Source organism: Hemitrygon akajei, unplaced genomic scaffold (genome assembly GCF_048418815.1).
Source record: "Hemitrygon akajei unplaced genomic scaffold, sHemAka1.3 Scf000073, whole genome shotgun sequence".
NCBI lineage: Eukaryota > Metazoa > Chordata > Chondrichthyes > Myliobatiformes > Dasyatidae > Hemitrygon > Hemitrygon akajei.
The window spans coordinates 1,439,331-1,459,310 of NW_027331959.1; the positions used below are offsets into that span (position 1 = coordinate 1,439,331).

The window sequence follows — 19,980 nt, forward strand, 5'->3', positions numbered from 1 at the left end:
TAGGACAAGAGGGGATGTCTTCAGAATTGAAGGACGTCCATTTGGAATAGAGATGCGGATAAATTACTTCAGTCATTGGGTGGTAAATCTGTGGAATTTGTTGCCATGAGTGGCTGTGAAGCCAAGTCATTGGGTGTATTTAAGGCAGAGAAAGATAGTTTCTTGATTAGCCAGCGCATCAAAGGGTTTGGGGTGAAGTCAGAGGAGTGGAGATGACTGGAAGAATTGGAACAGCCCATTATTGAATGACGGAGCAGACTCGGTGGGCCGAATGGCCAACTTCTGCTCCAATATTTTATGGTCTTATGGTCTATTCCACTGTTTCTCCCTGCCAAAGTGCAGCCAATATTTCTGGATGCCTGACCCATTCATATGAGAATTTAGCCGTTACTGTTTTTCTGAGCTTCTCATCAATGTGGACAGTTCAGTTAAGCTTTGCTCCAGAATTTGCACACAATTAAAAGAGTTTGGTTCAGTTTTTATGTTTATTTTTGCACTACTTATATAATTTAACGATTTAATATGTATATTATTGTAATTCATAGTTTAAAATCTATTGTTATGAATTAGGTTCTCCTGTTGCCGCAGAGACAACAGATTTCATGACATATGTCGGTGCTATTAAACCTGATCCTGATATTGATATGGGACACCCACCACCGGTCACCTGATCCCAGTTACCGCGGATCGTATTGCGAGATTGAAGCCTATTCTACTTATTTGCATTCCTCAGAAATTACAACAGTCAGTTAAGTTTCCTTCTGAGTTTCCAAAGCAGAAGCTCAGTCTGTCTAATATTTCCACACAATTAAAATGGGGATATTGTTTATTCTTATCACGTACTGAGCTACAGTGAAAATCTTTCCTGACGTACCAGCCACACAGATCAGTACATTACGACAGTACATTGAGTTGATATACGACAAGACAATAACTGTAACAAAGCATTATGGCTGCAGAGAAAGTGCAGTGTAGATAGACATATGGTGCAGGGTCACGTCGAGTTACATTGTGAGGTCGAGTCCATTTTATCATTCATTTGGCTTATAACCGCAGACAGGAAGCCGACCTTGAGCCTGGTGGTTCGCGCTTTAAGGCTTTTGTATCTCTTCCCCGATGGGGGAGCGGGTTTGCAGCAAGAATATCCAGGTTGTGAGTATCTGAGTACATGGCCTGCTTTTCCGAGGCAGGGGAAGTGTAGGAAGAGTCCATGGAGGGGAGGCTTGTTTCTCTGATGTTCTCCGCTCTCCAAAGTTCTCTGCAGTTCCTTGCAGTCATGGGCAGAGCAGTAGCCATACGAAGGCGTGAAGTATCGACAAGAAGCTCAGAGACCTCGGCCTTCACCGTGTCTTGTGTAGCTGGATCCTGGACTTCCTGTCAGATCGCGAGAGTGGGCTCCCTCACCTCTGTCTCTCTGACCCCCAGCACACATACCCCACAGAGGTGTCTCCTTGCCCCCTCCTTTACTCTCTGTATATCCATGACTTGTGTCGCCACCCACAGCTCCAATCTGCTAATTAAATTTGCTGACGACACTGCACTGACTGGCCTAATCTCAAATAATAACGAGGCAGCCTACAGAGAAGAAGTCATCACCCCGACACTGTGGTGTCAAGAAAACAACCTCTCCCTCATAGTGACAAAAACAAGGGAGCTGGTTGTGGATTACAGGAGGAATGGAAACAGGGACCAAATTCAACATTTCCAAGTCTGTTATTGCACATTTTAATATTGATCATGACAGAACGTACTGTATTTAAAAAACGGTTAATGACATGTTTATAGATAATAGATTGTTACTGACAGAGAATCATATAATTGGTGATCTGTGTGTTATCCGAATGTACTTGCCTGTGATGCTGCCACAAGTCAGTGTTTCTCTGTACCTGTACCTTCCCGTACTTGTGCACTTGGCAATAAATTCAACAGGATCTGAGAAATCTCAGTGAGATTTGATCAGTGATGATCATCGCGGCAGCTCGGTAGGTCGAATGTATGAGACAGTACACTGTTAAATGCAAAACCCTGAACAGTGTTGATGATCAGAGGGATCTCAGACTCCAAGTTCATCGCTCCCTGAAAGAGACTGCACAGATTCATCGGGTGGTTAAGAAGGCAAATGGCATGGTTGTCTTTATTAGTTGAAGCATTGAGTGCAAAAGTCGGGAAGCTGTTACGAGCCTGCGGTCGTACTGTGACTGTTTCTTTAAGAGCGCCGGCGTGAGGAGGCGGGACTATGACGTCATGCACAGGCTGACAGCGCTAACTGTGGATTAACCATAAGAGAGAGAGAGCGATCTGCAGACAGACAGTCGGTCAGTCTAAAAGAGAGAGAGAGAGAGAGACTGGAAAAGCTGATAGCTTCAGTTAGTCGCAGCTGAGGCTTGGAACTCTCCTCGGCCCACAAGAGTGGGTTGATCATCGGTGCACAGAACCACAACGAATGTGTGCGGTTGTTACTTGTGTTAACCCTTGCCTGGGTATGTTGTGCGGTAACCCCTGATAGACGGTATTACTGTGACAGGTCACTTTCGCTGATAACTCGTATATGGACAGATTCAACGGATAAAAATTTCGACGACGGTTATTTCGAAGTAACGGCCTTTTCTCTACGTTTCACCCTGGATTACAAATATCTCTCTCCCATCATTTATTCCGGGGATTACTGAACTTTCCTACTTTACCATCTCAAGACTCTAAGCTTTGTTCCCTCAGGCTCGATAGTTTGGGAGTTATATTTACACATAACACTGTTACCTTTCCTTTATTTCGTTAAGTTACTATAAGTAGATACTAATAAATAAGTGGTTTTAACATCAAAACCAGACTCCGGTGTGAACTGTATTGCTGCTGTTTCGTTTCTAAAACGTTACAGTTCGTAACACAGTTTTATAAAACTAGTTAGACCACATCTGAAGAATTTCATACAGTTCTATTCGCCCCCATTCTCACAAGGATGTCGGGGCTTTGGAGGAGGCGCAGAAGAGGTTTACCAGGATATTGCCTGGATTAGAGGGCAAGAGCTGTAACGGGAGGTTGCACAAATTTGTGTTGTTTACTCCAGAGCGGCGCAGGCTGGGGTGAGACTGAATGGACATTTTGTAAGATTACGAGAGGAATAAATAGAGTGGACAGACGATATATTTTTCCTGGGGGTGAAATGGCTAATACATTTAGGGTGAGAGGAGATGTGAATGGCAAGTTTGCTTCTTTCCACAGAGTAATGGATAGCTGGAGTCACTGACCGTGGGGGGGGGGGGGGGGGAAAGGAGGAGTCAGGTGATCCTATTTTCCCCTCCCATTTAACCACAGATTGGCAGCATCTGTGCGTCGCTTCCGAGGCCCCGCCCTCCGGATGATGCACCAATCACTTTGCGCATGCTCACAGTCTACAGGCGGGTTGCGTTCTGCGGATTCGGGATCACTGTCTGCGGGCCGAACATATCACTTTCCCATCGGTGAGTATTGAGACCGATCCCGAGCGGGGAGATCCGATGTTGGCCTTGAGCCCCGAAATGAGGGCCAATTACTCATTTAGTACCCAGTTATCTGGGCTCGTCAGAAATGTATTGACTTCACTGAATCTGCATTGAGCGATCCAATCCAGGAGCCCAGGCTGCCTATTTCCGCAGAATTGAAACGGACGTCCCGCCAACAGGTCACGTGAGGCTGTGCGCCGCAGATCTGCCCCGCCCCCCGCTTTGTGACAGACGATCACGTGGTGTGTTGCTAACAAGGTTTACAAGAATAATCTCAGGAATGATCGGCTTTATGTATGAGGAGTATTTGATGGTTCTGGACCTGTGCTCAATGGAGTTCAGAGGGACGGAGGGGGTGGTGGAGGGATGTATGGTTAAGTAAACCTACCGAATGCTGAAAAGCCAGGATACAGTGGACATGGAGAGGATGTTTCCATTAGACGGAGAGTCTGTGATCTGACAGCACTGTCTCAGAATAAAGATGCTTCCCTTTAAAATTGAGGTGAGAAAATTTCTTCAGCCAAAGGATGTCTGATCTGTGGAATTTGTTGCCGCAGAGGGTGGTTGAGGCTGCCATTTGAGTATGTTTATGGCAGAGAATATATTGATGATTGCTAAGTCGCTTCAGGGTTACTGGAGGAAGGCAGGAATATGGTGTTGGAATAAAAAATCAGCCATGGTTGAGTGGTGGGGCAGACCAGATTGATCGAATCACCTAATTCTGTATCTGTGTCTTATGTCTGACCATAACTGAATGATGGCTCCTTCTTATCCCATATCGTTTTGTGACGTGTGAGGGACAATAAAAGATTGTTCACTGAGATCATTATATCTGCCTTCAACATTTAAATTTCAGTGAGTTTTGCTCTTAGTAACATTAAGCAGAAATGTTTGGTTCTCCTTTCTATTGTCAATGTGCTTCATTATCTTTCATGTTAAAGTTAGACCTGCGGTGAGAGATTTATTGGAAGAAAAACCCAACTGGAAGCAAACCACAACTGAAGACAGTGGAACATCAACAAGTGAACCTGCCCGAGGATTGAGAGCATCAACTGGAGAGAACCCATCTGACTCAGAGAATCCAGTGATTCAGTCAGGAGAAAGTTTGGTGAGTCTCATTTACTGAAACACTGGTCCTTTAGACATTACATACCTGTAAAAGGAAGGTAGGAAATAGTTGGAGTGAGACTGAATGTGCCCAGAAGAACCAGTTATGCCTCTGTCAGATCCAGTTGCAATCACTCCAGGTCTGGTAATGTGCTTCCAGCAGCCCAGCCCTTTAAAACCTCTCCCATTCTGTGGAAGTCGAATCTGGAAAAAGTCACTCAGAGACCATATAAATACAAACTCTTTATTCCAAGCGCCCGGGGCTTACTCAGTTAGTCGCTCAAACAGGAACAGTCTATGACTGTTCCCGCCCATTCCACAAACTGATTAACAATTCCCCTTACACCACAGATATATCTGTCCAGATACCCACCACACAAGGCAGGCTGGAGCCAAAGTTATTTGCTATATTACAGCCCCTTAAGATAAATTACAAAATAGTCATAATGGCTTACACACAAAGAACAGACTGAAGCTGTCCTATCTCTATGCATGAGAGCACAATTCAGATAAACATCCAGAAACCCTAGCTAGCTACCCTCAAGAAGAAATATGCCTCAGCATGGCTTAGTACATTGGCTGATCATCAGCAATTTCTTTCAGAAGAACAGGCGGCTATTGTTTAAGGAAGTGTTAACCCTTTTACATACTTTACCACTCCCTCCTTTTGATCATTACATGATCAACAAAGCAGTAATTTTTGAAAGCAACCGTGTACAGCATTTCTCTCCTTTGGAGTAGCCAGGAATCCACCAGAGATAATCAATTTGGCTACAGCACTTGAGGAGCTGGCCACAATACTGCAGGGTCCCTGACAGAAACAAAGGCCCAAGTAACAGAAATCCACTGAACAACCTGTACCCGATCTGAGATGTCTCGGGCACCGGCACCAGGGAAGCAACATACCATCCGAGACTCCCGATCTTCCCCACAAAATCTCCTGTCCACCCCCCTGACTATAGAATCCCCTATCATTACTGCTCTCTTCTCTTCCCTCCTCCCCTTCCTAGTCGCGGGTCCAACCTCAGTGCCAGAGACAGGACCACTGCAGCTTGTTCCTGGTAGGACATCCCCACCAACAGTATCCAAAACGGTATACTTATTTCTGATGGGAATGGCCACTGGGGTGCTCTTCACTCTCTGTCTGCTCCCCCTGCCTCTCTTGACTGTCACCCATTTGCCTACCTCCTGTCCTTTCGGTGTGACTGCCTCCCGATAACTCTTATCTATCTCTGCCTCTGCCTCCCGAATGATCCGTAGTTCATCCAGCTCCTGCTCCAATTCCCTAACTCGATCTGATAGGAGCTGCAGCTGGATGTACCTATTGCAGGTGTGGTCATCAGGGACAACTGTGTTGACCCTGACCTCCCACATACTGCATACGGAGCACACCACTGCTCGAACCGTCTCCCCCATTACCTGATCCCAGATTAGTCAGAATAAATGAAGAGCAGGCTTCTTGCCAAAGTCCTCTTGCGCCGAAGCCCGCTGAGCCAAAACCCAGCACTCTGCTCCTGCGCACTCCGCTGCCCGCATCGACACTGCCCGCTCCTGAAAGTGGGTCACTTTTTAAAGCCCGCGCTCGCGCAACTTTACCTTCCTCCTCAGGTATTTTCCAGGTATTTGCTGGATCAATAATCAACCCACCCTTGTGGGCACAGGAGAGTTCAAACACCGAACTTCGGCCACTAGGTCCTTTGTTTCGAACCTTCCATCTTCTTTCTTTCTCTCCATCTGACTGTCTGTCTCTGACTGTCCTTGCTTAAATAAAGCAAACTGTGAGCTATGTAAACACAAGCTGTGAGCAAGTGTAAGCAAATAGTTCCACCCCTCCCTCTCTCTCAGTAAGAATCAAACAGGAGCCGAGAAAGCCAGCGGCTGACGTCACTCAGGCACTCTCTCTTAAAATGACAGTCCATGGCAAGAAACCTAGAGGTTTGTCACACCACTATCAACCAATACTTTTTCCTTTCGTTTGAGAGAGTCCTTCTACTCAGTTACTTCAGTAACACGTTTGTAGTCTGTTCGATGTATCCACCGAGATTGCCCCTTCAGTCTCAGAGCCGTGGGAGTGGTCAGTAACACCTAATATGGTCCTCTCCACCAAGGTCTGAGTTTCCCTCAATCCCAGTTCTTGGTCAGGACAAAATTCCCAGGTTCTAGGCTGGGATAGTCACTCCTCTCTGTGGGGTGGTTCTCTTCCTTGTAAGCCTGTCGTACCTGTGAATGTAATGCTTGGAGAATTTTGGTTGGCTGGCATATATATTTCCCCATCACTTCCCCTAGGGTATGCAAATCCAATTTTGCTGGTAGACTTTCTGGGAGCAATGGTACACAAGTCCCCAGGGTGTCCTCATGTGCCATCAATACATGATTTCAGCTGGTGACAGCCCTCTTTTCCCCTGTGGGGTAACCCTCATGTAGAATAGGCTAGCAATACGACCTTCAACCGAGTGAGTCCAGTCTCCGCTGTTAGTTTGGCCAATTTACTCTTCAGAGTGCCATTGACACTTTCCACTAAGCCAGCGGCCCGTGGGTGGTGTACACAATGGAATTGTTGCTTGATAGCTAGTTTGTTACACACCCCTTCGCTTGCTTTTGCCACAAAGTGTGGGCCATTGTCAGAGCTCAGCATCTCTGGCAGGCTGTACCTGGGAATTATATCCCGTAATAATACCTTCACAACAGTAATAACAGTATTATTGGTAGTTGGAATAGCTTCAATCCATCTATTAAATGCATCTATAATAACTAAGCAGTATCTATAGCAATGTACTCTATGCAATTCAGTAACATCAACTTGTAGACACGAAAATGGTCAAGGGAGTCGTACCCGGTGTGCAGGGTGCAGGTTAACAACCATTCCCTCCTTTTCCAGGTGTGTGCATAATTGACCAATATAGGTAAAAACTGTGTAGGAACACAAACCTGTCCCGCTGGGGTGATCCAAAAACCCCGGTCGGGGTCTTTCTGGCACCCCATCTGGAACTACAGCTTGCACTCCTCCTCAGAGGCGTCCCCCTGAAAAGTACGTACCTCCCACATGTGTGGCAAACTCGTTCTGCTTGAGTCATGGAGGATTGCTTGATGGGAACCCGAGGAGACTACAACTATCAAGGATTGTGCCGCACTTTTCGCTGTCTAATCTGCTGAAGCATTGAGTTTAGTGACCTGGTTAGCCATGCGGGTGTGGGCCGCACATTTAATAATAGCCAAAACTCGAGGTAGCTGTTGAGCGGTGAGTAAGTTGTTTACAAAGGAGGCATTACTAATGGGGTGGCCAGAGCAAGTCAGGAATCCCCATGTTCCCAGAGAGCCCGGTAGTCATGTACAACTCCAAATGCATAACGGGAGTCTGTGTAAACGTCCGCATTTTAGTCTGTTGCTAGGATACAGGCACAAGTCAGAGCAAACAGCTCAGCCTTCTGGACGAGACAGCTGCTTCAAAAGAGGCCTGCTCAGTTACTTCACTGTCCGTTACTATCGCATCGCCAGAATATTGTTTCCCTGCTGGATCCACAAAAGGGCTTCCATTCTCATAAAACATTGCCTCGGGCTTGAGGGGATATTGCAGAGTGGATGGGAATGTCTGTCCTTCTTTCATGGTGATCCAGGCGGGGAGCAGTTTTAGAAAGTAACAAGCAAGGCCAATTTCATGGCCTGAAGTTGCCCAGAGATGGGGTACAGCCTCTTGGGTTCGGTCAATATTAAAAGAGTGTCTTACCAGATGTCCTGTCTTCACGTGAGTCCTTCCAGTATCAGAGTTGGCATGCGGCCAAGTCTGGCCAGCCTCCCTTGGTGCTGGAGGCTTGTTTCATCAGGGTGTAGGCAAGGAACCCTAGGCTCTTTGGCTTGAACCCAAGGCAAACCCTCACGGTGGTATGGGGAACCACCTGTCCTGTCTGTCGCCAAAGGAAATCCGGAACTTCGGCCAGTAATGCACTGTTCTCTCTTCCTTTAACCTCTCTAATGTGACTGGGAACTTTGTCCCTAGAGGGGTGCGTAATACTGGCTTCTCAATCCCCCTGGAATTGCACCTGTAGTGGCTGTGTATGTGGATACGTGCGTTCTGTGCCTTCGAACCCAGACAGAGTGATTGTAGTGTTTGATAGCTGGAATCCATTTTCCGATATAATTTCCTGATTGAGAGTGGTTGTGGTTGCCGGCATATCAATCATAAACGGAATTGGAATTCCAGCAACTTGCAATGTTCCGTCGGGCTCTTCCTGAGGGGTGGTACTCACGGCAGGAAGCATCCTTGCTTGTTAATTTGAAAACGGGTTGTTGTCCTCACCTGTCCCTTGGTAGGTTTTTGTTCCCATCTCTGATCCCCAGATATCGCCCTCTTTGCATCCTTCTTCCCACTGAACATCTTCATCTTTAATATTAGTTCCCTTCAGGGTTGATTGGGATTTGAAAGTCAGGTCCCAACAATATGTCAAAGCTTGTCACATTCGATTTTGGTCATTGTTAGGCCAATCCATATTATTTGTTTTAATCATGTTGGCTAATTTAGTTGGTAAGTATTGGAGCAGTAGGGAGTTAAACTGGGGGGACAGATTCCCATCTTTACAGGCTTGGTCAGAAGTTGTTCAGACCTCAGATGGAGTCAGCAATCAAATGGCTGAGCATGGTGTGATGAATGTGCTGAGCTGTGTATATCACAATTCAAGAAGCATCGTAGGAAAGCCAAATGAGCTCAGGGCAGGGAATTACGATATTGTAGCCATTATTGGGACTTTGTTGCACCCAGTAGTCTGAGGGATTTAGAGGAACAAATTTTTAGAGAGATCGCAGACCATGCCAAGAAACAAAGCTTGATGCAGTAAGTGATTTTAACTTTCCATATATTGACTAGGACTCCCATAATGTAAAAGGACTAAATGGGGTAAAGTTTGTCAAATGTGCCCTTAATCAGTGCGTAGGAATCCCGACATAGAAGTGTGCAATAAGCTGTTAGGAAATGATCCAGGGCTGATGACAGAAATTAGTGATCATAATGCCATGCGATTCAAAAGTAAATATGGAAAAAGAGAGGTCTGGGCCATGGATTGATATTCTAAATTGGAGAAAGGTCAATTTTGATGGTACCAGAAAGGATCTGACAAGTGTGGTTTGCGACTGGCTGTTTTCTGGCCAAGGAGTACTTGGTAAGTGTGAGGCCTTCAGAAGTGAAATTTTGAGGGTGTTGAGTTTGTATGTGCCTGTCAAAATAAAAGTTGAAAGGTACCTGGTGCAGGGAACCTTGGTTTTCAAGAGATATTGAGGCCCCGGATATTTTATTCTTCTGAATGCCTCAGACAGTTGGGTGCTACCAAGACTCATTAATGACTACAAATCATAAATCCATGCAAGCTCATCTGACTTTTTTTTTGTCATCTTCTGTTGGTTTCTAAAAGCTTCCCAATAGGTTTTGCTCTTTTGTTTGCTCTCTCTTTGGTCTTTATGTTTGTTTTGGCTTCTCATTTCAGCCATGGTTGTGTCATTCTGCCTTTCCAATGCTTCCACTTCGTTAGGATGTATCGATCACTCAGCTCCCGAATTGCTCCCAGAAACTCCAGCCATTGCTGCTCCGTTGTCACTCCTACCTTTCCCCTTACAAGTTTGGCCAGCTTCTCTGTCATAGAAACATGGAGAAGTTCAGTACAGAAACAGGCTGTTTAGCCCACCTGGTCAATGCTGAGAACACATTTAAGCTGTCTAATGCAACTACTTGCACTTGGTCAATCACCCTTCATGCCCCTACCATTCAGGTATCTATCAAACTTCTCTTATTGTTGAAACTGGGCTTATATTCACCACTTTTACTGGCATCTCATTCCACACTCTCACGACCATTTCATTAAAGAGCTTTCCCAAATGTTCCCGTTAAATTTTCACCTTCCCCACTTACCCATGAACTCTGGTTGTCTTCCCACCCAACCTCAGTGGAAAAAGCTGCTGCATTTACCCTATCTATACCCTCATAATTCTAGCAGCTCCTGAAAGCAATGTATAATTTACTTTCTGATGTTTAGACCCTTTTTTAGATAGATAAGTAGATAGATAGATACTTTATTCATCCCCATGGGGAAATTCAACCTTTTTTCCAATGTCCCATACACTTGTTGTAGCAAAAACTAATTACATACAATACTTAACTCAGTAATAATATGATATGCATCTAAATCACTAACTCAAAAAGCATTAATAATAGCTTTAAAAAAAAGTTCTTAAGTCCTGGCAGTTGAATTGTAAAGCCTAATGGCATTGGGGAGTATTGACCTCTTCATCCTGTCTGAGGAGCATTGCATCGATAGTAACCTGTCGCTGAAACTGCTTCTCTGTCTCTGGATGGTGCTATGTAGAGGATGTTCAGGGTTTTCCATAATTGACCGTAGCCTACTCAGCGCCCTTCCCTCAGCTACCGATGTTAAACTCTCCAGTACTTTGCCCACGACAGAGCCCGCCTTCCTTACCAGCTTATTAAGACGTGAGGCGTCCCTTTTCTTAATGCTTCCTCCCCAACACGCCACCACAAAGAAGAGGGCGCTCTCAACAACTGACCTATAGAACATCTTCAGCATCTCACTGCAGACATTGAATGACGCCAACCTTCTAAGGAAGTACAGTCGACTCTGTGCCTTCCTGCACAAGGCATGAAGTGCTATAAAGTGATGAGGGGCATTGATCGCGTGGATAGCCAGAGGTTTTACCCCCAAGGTTGAAATGGCTAACACGAGGGGGCATAGTTTTAAGGTGCTTGGAAATAGTTACCAAGGGGTTGGCAAGGGTAAGTTTTTTTACCTAGAAAATAGTGTGTGTGTGCAATCCACTGCCAGCAGTGGTGGTTGAGGCAGATACAATAGGGTTTTTTAACAGCCTCTTACATAGGCACATGGAGCTTAGAGAAATAGAGGGCTATGTGCTAGGGAAATTCTAGGCACATTCTGGAGTAAGTTACGTGGTTGGCACAACATTATAGGCTGAATGGCCTGGAATATGATGTAGATTTCTATGCTTAATGATCTATATTGAACAGTGAAATAACATCTCTTCTTTGATCTGTACAGGGTCCACGATTTTAATGTGGCTTTTTCACACTTCAATAGAACCTTTGTCCATCTCCTGAGTAAATAGAGATGAAAACATATTTCAGATCTCTCCCATCTGCTTTGGTTCCATACGTGGATTGCCATTCTGGTCTTACAGAGAACCAACTTTGTGCCTTAAAATCCTTTTGCTCTTAATCTATCTCTGGAATCCCTGATGATTAATCTTTTCTGCAATGGCAACCTCATGCCTGCTTTTAGCCATCCTGATTTATCTCATGTGTTCTCTTGTATATTTTATACTTCATAAGAACCTGCCTGCCTATCCCTGTTATGAAACTCCATTTTGTGCTTCACCAGGGTCTCAATATCTCTTGAAATCCAAGGTTCCCTGCAGTTTCTATCTTTACCTTTTATTCTGACAAGCACATACCCGCTTTGTACTTTCAAAATTTCGCTTTGAAGGCCTCCCACTTACCAAGCACACCTTTGCCATAAAGCAGCCTGTCCCAAACCACAGTTGCCAGATCCTAGTGTCATAATTCCAGGTGTTGATCCATTCCCTGAACACATCCACCTTTCCTATCACGCTCCTTGCATTGAGATATACAGGGCTCAGCACATTCACTGCACCATGCTCAACGTTTTTCATTCCTGACCTTGTCTGAGGTCTGAACAACACCTGTCTCCACAACACCTCCACTATCTGTTCTGTTATTCAGGCATCCATTCCCCCTGAGACATTAGTTTAACCCCCCTTACCCCTACCCCCCACCATGCAGCTCTATCACCCCTTTGGTTTTCATCTCCCAGATCAATAAAAAGGAGGTGCATACAGGCAGATAGGAACAAATGGGCTACTTATGAGATACAGGAAATTCAAGTGAACACCGATGAAAGAAGGCATGAGGTTGCCCCAGCAGACAAGGTGAAGGAGAATCCTCATGGATTCTGCAGATATGTTAAGTGCAAAAAGATTTCAAGGGAAAAAATTAATCCTTTGCAAAATCAGAATGGTAATCCGTATGAGGAGACAAAATGGATGGGGGAGATTTTTTCTGCATTCGTATTTACTCAGGAGGTGGACACAGAGTCTATAGAAGTGAGGCAAAGCAGCATCATCTTCATGGACACTGTACAGATTACAGAGGTGGAAGTGTTTGCCGTCTGAAGGCAAATTGCCATGGATAAATCCCCAGGGCCTGACAAATTGTTCCCTCGGACCCTTTGGAAGACAAGTGCAGAAGTTGTCGGGGCCCAAGCACAGGTATTTAAATCATCCTTAGTGACAGGTGAGGAACTGGAGGATTGGAGGACAACCAACGTTGTCCGCTGTTCAAGAAAGGCTCTAAAAATAAACTAAGAAATTGTACATTGGTGTGCTTGACATCAGTAGGGGGAAAGTTATTGGAACTTATGTGCAGGAACCGGATATATAAGTATTTGGATAGATGTGAATTGATTAAGGATAGACAACATGGCTTTGTGCTTGGTAGTTCATGGCTCACCAATCTTATAGAGTCTCTCGAGGAAGTTATCAGGAAAGTGGATGAAGGCAAGGCACTTGACAATGTCTCATATGGGAGGTTGGTCAAGAAGGTTCAGTCACTCAGCATTCAAGATGAGATAGTAAATTGGACGAGATACTGGCTTTGGGAGAAGCCAGAGTGTGGTAGCAGATGGTTGGCTCTCTGACTGGAGGCCTGTGACTAGTTGTGTGCCATAGGCATCAGTGCTTGATCTGTTGTTGTTTGTCATCTATATCAGTAATCTGGATGATAGTGTGGTTAACTGGATCAGTAAATTTGTGGATGACACCAAGATTGGGGTGTAGTGGACAGCGAGGAAGACTATCATGGCTTATAGATCTGGACCAGCTGGAAAAATGGTTTGAGAAATGGAAAATGAAATTTAATGCAGACAAGTGTGAGGTGTTGCACTTTGGTAGGACCTACCAGGGTAGTACTTACACAGTGACTGGTTGGGCACTGAGGAGTGTTGTAGAGGAAAGGGACCTGGGAATACAAGTCTGTAATTCACTAAAAGTGGTATCACAGTTAGATAGAGATGGAAAGAAAGATTTCAGCCCATTGGCCTTCATGAACCAAAGCACTGACAACTGTAGATAGATGAAAGTTGTAAAAGAGGTTCCGAGAGTTCAGAGAAAATTCACAAGGATTTTGCCAGGTCTGGAGGACTTGGGTTACGAGGAAAAATTGAACAGGTTAGGACTTTATTTCTTGGAATGTAGAAGATTGAGGGGAGATTTGATTGTGATAGAGGGGCATAGATAAAATGCAAGCTGACTTTTACCACGGAGATGGTGTGGAGCTACAACCAGAGGCCATGGGTTAAGGGTGAAAGGTGAAATGTTAAGGGGAACATGAGGGGAAACTTCTTCACACAGATGGTCATCTGGGTGCGGAATGAGCAGCCAACACAAATGGTGAATGCGAGCTGGATTTCAACATTTAAGGAGTTTTGTGTACGTACCTGAATGGTAGGGGTGTGGGAGTGGGGAGTTTAAATAGTTTAGCACAAGCTAGATAGCCCAAAGGGCCTGTTTCTTTGTTGGTACTTTTCTGCAAGAGCCTTTAACAGCTGTGCGGACCAACCATTCATCTCAGCAAGAAATTTTTATAAGGCTTTACAACTGTGGCACTTTAAGTTAATAATACATATAAGAAAATCCCAGCTGCACGTCAAGAAAGACTATTTGTGTGAGAATTTTTCAGTTAGTGTGTGGCCAGGCACCCATGCAGCTCAGCAGGAACAGGGAATAATACCAATGGAGGGAGCCAAACTGAGCCAAGGCACAAATTGGAGACCGCAGAAATGCCCCATTCCTATAGAAACAAGAAGAGCATCAGGGAATTGATGGTTATTCCAGATACCAGCACTGTGCCCAGTTAGAAGATGATTTCTCTGTCCAACTTGGGTGGAACCTCACTGTAACAGTGTGATGCTGGATCAGACCTTGGCAACTCAAGTAATCTCATCCGAAGTGTTGTCCTACACCCAGTGATGGATTTTGTAAATCTTTTTACAGGTTAAAAACGAGAAGGAATCTGTCTCCCGGAAGCTCAGACATGGCACACCAGTTTTGCTGTCTCTGTCTAGATATTTAAGAAGTGAAGCAAGGGGTTCAATCGACCATCCTACCTGATCAGACTATGGGGCAGGATTCACTCAGTCATTTGACCAACTGGCACACCCGTCATTTTACACAGGGGAGAGCCCATTCTTCTGCTCAGACATTGGGAATGGATTCAGTCAGTCATCTCAACTGAAGGTATATCAGCAAGTTCACACCGGGCAAGGTTATTCACCTGTTCTGTGTGTAAGAAAGGATTTAGTCTGTCATCCCACCTGTGGACACACCAGTCAGAAGCTGGTCATCTGTTGAATTTCTGGGAAAGGATTCACTCGGTCATCTGACCTGATGGCTCACCAGCGAGTTCAGACCGGGGAGCGGCCGTTCACTTGCTCGGACTGTGGGATGAGATTCACTCGGTCATCCACCCTACAGAGACACCAGAAAGTTCACACTGGGGAGAAGCCGTTCACCTGCTCAGTCTGTGGGAAGGGATTCTCTTCCTCATTCCAACTGAAGGTACATCAGAGAGTTCACACTGGGGAGAGGCCATTCACCTGCTCAGACTGTGGGAAGGGATTCTCTTCTTCATCCCAACTGAAGGTACATCAGAGAGTTCACACTGGGGAGAGGCCGTTCACCTGCTCAGTCTGTGGGAAGGGATTCACTCGGTCATCTGACCTGCTGAGTCATCAGCATGTTCACACTGGGGAGATGCCATTCACCTGCTCAAGCTGTGGGAAGGGATTCACTCAGTCACGTGACCTAATGGCTCACCAGCGAGTTCACACCGGGGAGCGGCCGTTTACCTGCTCAGACTGTGGGAAGGGATTCACTTTGGCATCGATACTAGTGAGACACCAGCGAGTTCACACTGGGGAGAAGCCATTCACCTGCTCAGTCTGCAGGAAGGGATTTACTCGGTCATCCCACCTACAGAGACACCAGCGAGTTCACACTGGGGAGAAGCCATTCACCTGCTCAGTCTGCGGGAAGGGATTTACTCGGTCATCCCGCCTCCAGAAACACCAGCGAGTTCACACTGGGGAGAAGCCATTCACCTGCTCAGAATGTGGGAAGAGATTCACTGATTCATCCACCCTACAGAGACACCAGAAAGTTCACACTGGGGAGAAGCCGTTCACCTGCTCAGTCTGTGGGATGGGATTCACTCAGTCATTTCACCTGAAGAGTCATCAGCGAGTTCACACTGGGGAGAGGCCATTCACCTGCTCCGTCTGTGGGAAGGGATTCACTCGGTCATCCACCCTACAGAGTCATCAGCGAGTTCACACTGGGGAGAAGCCGTTCACCTGCTCAGACTGTGGGAAGGGATTCACTTTCTCATCTCAACTGAAGGTACATCAGGTGGTTCACACTGGGGAGTGGCCATTCACCTGCTCAGTCTGTGGGAAGGGATTCACTTTCTCATCTAAACTGAAGGTACATCAACAAGTTCACACTGGGGAGTGGCCGTTCATCTGCTCAGTCTGTGGGAAGGGATTCACTCAGTCCTCCAGCCTGCAGAGACACCAGTCAGTTCACACATTCTGAGCTATTCACCTGCACAGAATGTTGGAAAGGATTCATTCAGTCATCCCAACTACTGGCACACCAGTCAGTTCACATTCTTATTAATTCCTTGCCTTTGCTTGCTGAGGACATTCATTTTAAGAGAGAGAGTGATTAAGAAGGCAAATCAGTCGGGCTTGCAGCTTGTTTACATCGCTCACAGCTTGTTTAGTTTTAACCGAGGACTCAGACACTCAGAGTCAGACGGAGATGAAGTAGGAAAAATGGAAGGATCGAAACCAGGGAACTAGTGGCCAAGGGTCACTGTTTAGAGCTTTCCTATGCCCACAAGGGTGGGTTAAGTATCGATTCACCATACATCGAATGTGTGGTTATCACCTCATTTGATCCATAGGTGTGGATCGGATTTGGGGTATCCTGTGAAGACTACTTATGTGTTAACGCTTGGCTGGGAGTGGTGTGATAATTCACTTGAAGGCGATACCCCTTGTGACAAGTCACTTTCGGTGATAATTCGTATGTGGATTTGAAACGATGAAGCATAAAATCTACAGCAACTGTTCTCTCGTTTCACCACAATGGAACCTTTGGAATTCGACGTAATTGCCTTCTCTCGACATTTACCCTGGATTACAAATATCTCTCTCTCATCACCTATTCCGTGGATGAACTGAACTTCCATACTTTACCATCTCAAGACTCTAAGCCTTGTTTCCCCCGAGCTCAATAGTTTGGGAGTTATATTTTGTAACGCCTGTGCCCCAACTCTGAGGGGCTGAAGGGTACAACGTAGCCCCCTCCTTTTTCAGAATCGCAAGATCGCTATTAATTCAGGTCAGGAAACCCAGGAAATGAGAGAAAGACGCGCAGAATCCACAGGGGGTTTGGAATGTCCTGGCCCCTCAGCGATACAAAGCCACGGGAAATGGCCATTGTCTCTTGGAGACGGAATTGTGTATTGAGTACTGTACTATTTATTTGAAGGCCTCAGGGAATGAGCGGAGGGGGCTGGTTGAGGGATTGCATCATCCCAACCTGATTGATATCTGAGACCCCATGAGTAAGGATAAAAGAGGGTCTGGGGAACAACCCCTTTAGACGCACCAGGAGAAAGGATAGAAATCCCGTGACAGCGTTTAATAGCGACTGCCGGTGGTGACTTGTATGTGTGTCCATCCTTGCTCGGATGACGAGTTTTCCACGGAACGGCTTAGCTAAAGGACCGACTACAAAAACGGAACTCTCAAAGGATCGACATCATATAAAGGAAAGCAGGCAAGTTTAAAACATCTGTCTCTCTTGACTCCAACAAAAGGCTGCAGCCTGCATGAACTTGAGTGACTTTTATATTTCCATCAGACAATACATCGGACAATCCCCTGGACATAGATAGAGCTATTTCTTATTGATTATTATTATACCCGCACTTTTAGATTTAGGATTGACAACGTATATTATCTGTATGTTTGCATTGATATTATTTTTGTGTATTTTTATCAATAAATACTGTTAAAAATAGTACCATCAGACTTAACGGACCTCTCTATCTTTGCTGGTAAGTGACCCAGTTAAGGGGTACGTAACAACTTGGGGTTCTCGTCTCGAGATTTGAGACCAAATTGGGAGGTCAGTGAATCGGGCTTGTTAGTCCAAACTTGGATCTGGTACAGGGGTAGCCAGACGGGAAACCAGGAAAGATGGACGTGGATGAATTTATAGAAAACCCGACTTTGGAGGCGCTAGAGGCGGCCACCAATTCGGACTTGATAAATATGGCGAAGGGGCTAAACCTCGCAGAGGTGAGGTTGTCAATGAAAAAGTGGGAGGTGTGAAGGGCCATAACTTAATATTATATTGAGAAGAATGTGTTTGCAGCTGAGGTATTGGAAAATATCCCTGAAAAGGTACCAGCTAGTGGGACGGCTCAGTTAGAGTTGGAGAAATTAAGGTTGGAACATGAAATTAAATTAAAGCAGCTGAGAAGGAGAAAGACAGAGTTGAGAAGGAGAAAGAAAGGGCTGACAAACAAAGGGAGCATGCACTCCAGCTAAAGGAGTTAGAGGTGAAACGGGAGCATGAGCTCCAGCTAAAGGGGTTAGAGGTGAAAAAAGAGCAGGACAGAGCTGATAAGCAAAGAGAGCATGAAATTCAGTTAACACAGCTGGAGGCAGCTGAAAAGGAAAAGGAGCGAGCCGAGAAGGAGAGAGAGTATGAGGAGGCAGAGAAAGAGGCAACATGACTTGGATATGGAAAAGTTAAAGGCAAGAGTGAAGAGCTCAAGGGTCAGACCGAGAGGAGCGGTTTAATGTTAGTCGGGAGTCAGGTTAGTACCTCCGTTCGAGGAGATGGATGTTGATAGTTATTTCTTGCTTTTTGAAAAAGTGGCAGTGAATCAGAAGTGGCCCAAAGAGCAGTGGGTGGCGTTGTTACAAAGTGTGTTAAAAGGGAAGGCACAAAGGGCATATGTGGCGTTGTCTGTGGAGGAGGAAGAGGCGGAGGATTATGACTAAGTAAAAACGGCCATTCTCCGGACTTACGAATTGGTACCTGAAGCGTATAGACAAAAGTTCAGAAATTTAAAGGAAGGGTGGAATCAGATGTATACCGAGTTTGCCTATGAGAAGGGTGTGCTCTTGGATTGTTGGTGTACAACAGAAATAGTGGAAGAGGATTTTTGGCGTCTCAGGGAGCTAATTCTGATTGAGGAATTTAAAAGTGGTGTTTCGGAGGATATCTGGATGTATTTGAATGAGAAGCTGAATAAGTCCATCTCCGAATTTGCTAGGTTCGCAGATGAATATGCCCTAACCCACAAGACAAAGTTTTCCTCGAATAAAAGTTCCCAGAGAGATTGTGGGAACGATAGAGAAAGCCTGCTGGCTGAGGCAGAGGTCCCGCCGGGAGCTAGTGGTACGATTGGGGAGGAGAGGCAAGACGGCCAGAGATTTCCTGGCTTGACCTATTTTAATTGTGGAAAGGGTGGACATATAGCATCTAGGTGCTTGGCTCCGAGGAAGGAGACGGAAAAGGGAAAGCAGCAGTCCCTATTGGATGTGCCGTGGTAATCAGTAAATCGACAAGAGTGCCCCGGGTAGACAGGGTACGAGAAGGGTCTGAGACTTGTATTCAAACGGAACCGTGTCTGTGAGAGAGGGAGACCCACCAGTTCCCGTGCGAATCTGGAGAGACACGGGGGCTGAACTGTCATTGATTAGCAGTCAGGTACTGGATTTTGGTCGCAAGACGGGAATGGTAGCTGTGAAAGGAATAGGAAAAGGGACGGAAACGGTGCCCTTGCATAGGGTCATTATGAATTGTGACCCAGTCTCTGGACCAGTTGAAATGGGGGTGCGATCAGAATTCCCGAGAACTGACGCGGACGTCCTTCTGGGTAATGATTTAGCCGGTGGTAAGGTTTGGTCAGCAATGAAGCTGACGAGACAGCCGGTGGAGACTCCGCCCCTAGATTCCGAGATCTATCCCGCATGCGCGATCACTCGCAGCATGTCGCGAAAGGCAGCTGAGAACGAGAGCAGTTTAAATCCGGCCAATATCGAGTTGGCCGAGACGTTTTTACCGACCCTGTACCACGAGGGTTTAGAGGGTGGTAAAACTAAGAGTAATAAAGTGAAAGAGAGTAAGGGAGAGGAGGTAGACCCTCCCTTAGCGAGGAGAAAAGTTCTAAAGGCACGAAATAAAGATGAGAAACAGATAAAGCTGTTAAAAGGTCCAGGGT

General features: G+C 45.8%; 1 protein-coding gene across 1 annotated transcript; it reads left to right on the top strand.

The window, feature by feature from the left end:
- Positions 1 to 3,378: 3,378 nt before the first annotated feature.
- On the top strand, positions 3,379 to 19,846 carry LOC140722266 (uncharacterized). The gene is made up of 3 exons (XM_073037068.1): positions 3,379 to 3,458; positions 4,421 to 4,587; positions 14,667 to 19,846. The coding sequence occupies exon 3, from the start codon at positions 15,060 to 15,062 to the stop codon at positions 16,263 to 16,265; it is 1,206 nt and encodes a 401-aa protein (XP_072893169.1). The 5' UTR covers positions 3,379 to 3,458; positions 4,421 to 4,587; positions 14,667 to 15,059; the 3' UTR covers positions 16,266 to 19,846.
- The last annotated feature ends 134 nt before the right edge of the window (positions 19,847 to 19,980 follow it).

Coding starts and splice junctions, on each gene's coding strand:
- LOC140722266 (XM_073037068.1), top strand. CDS start 15,060: ATGGCTCACCAGCGAGTTCAGACCGGGGAGCGGCCGTTCACTTGCTCG.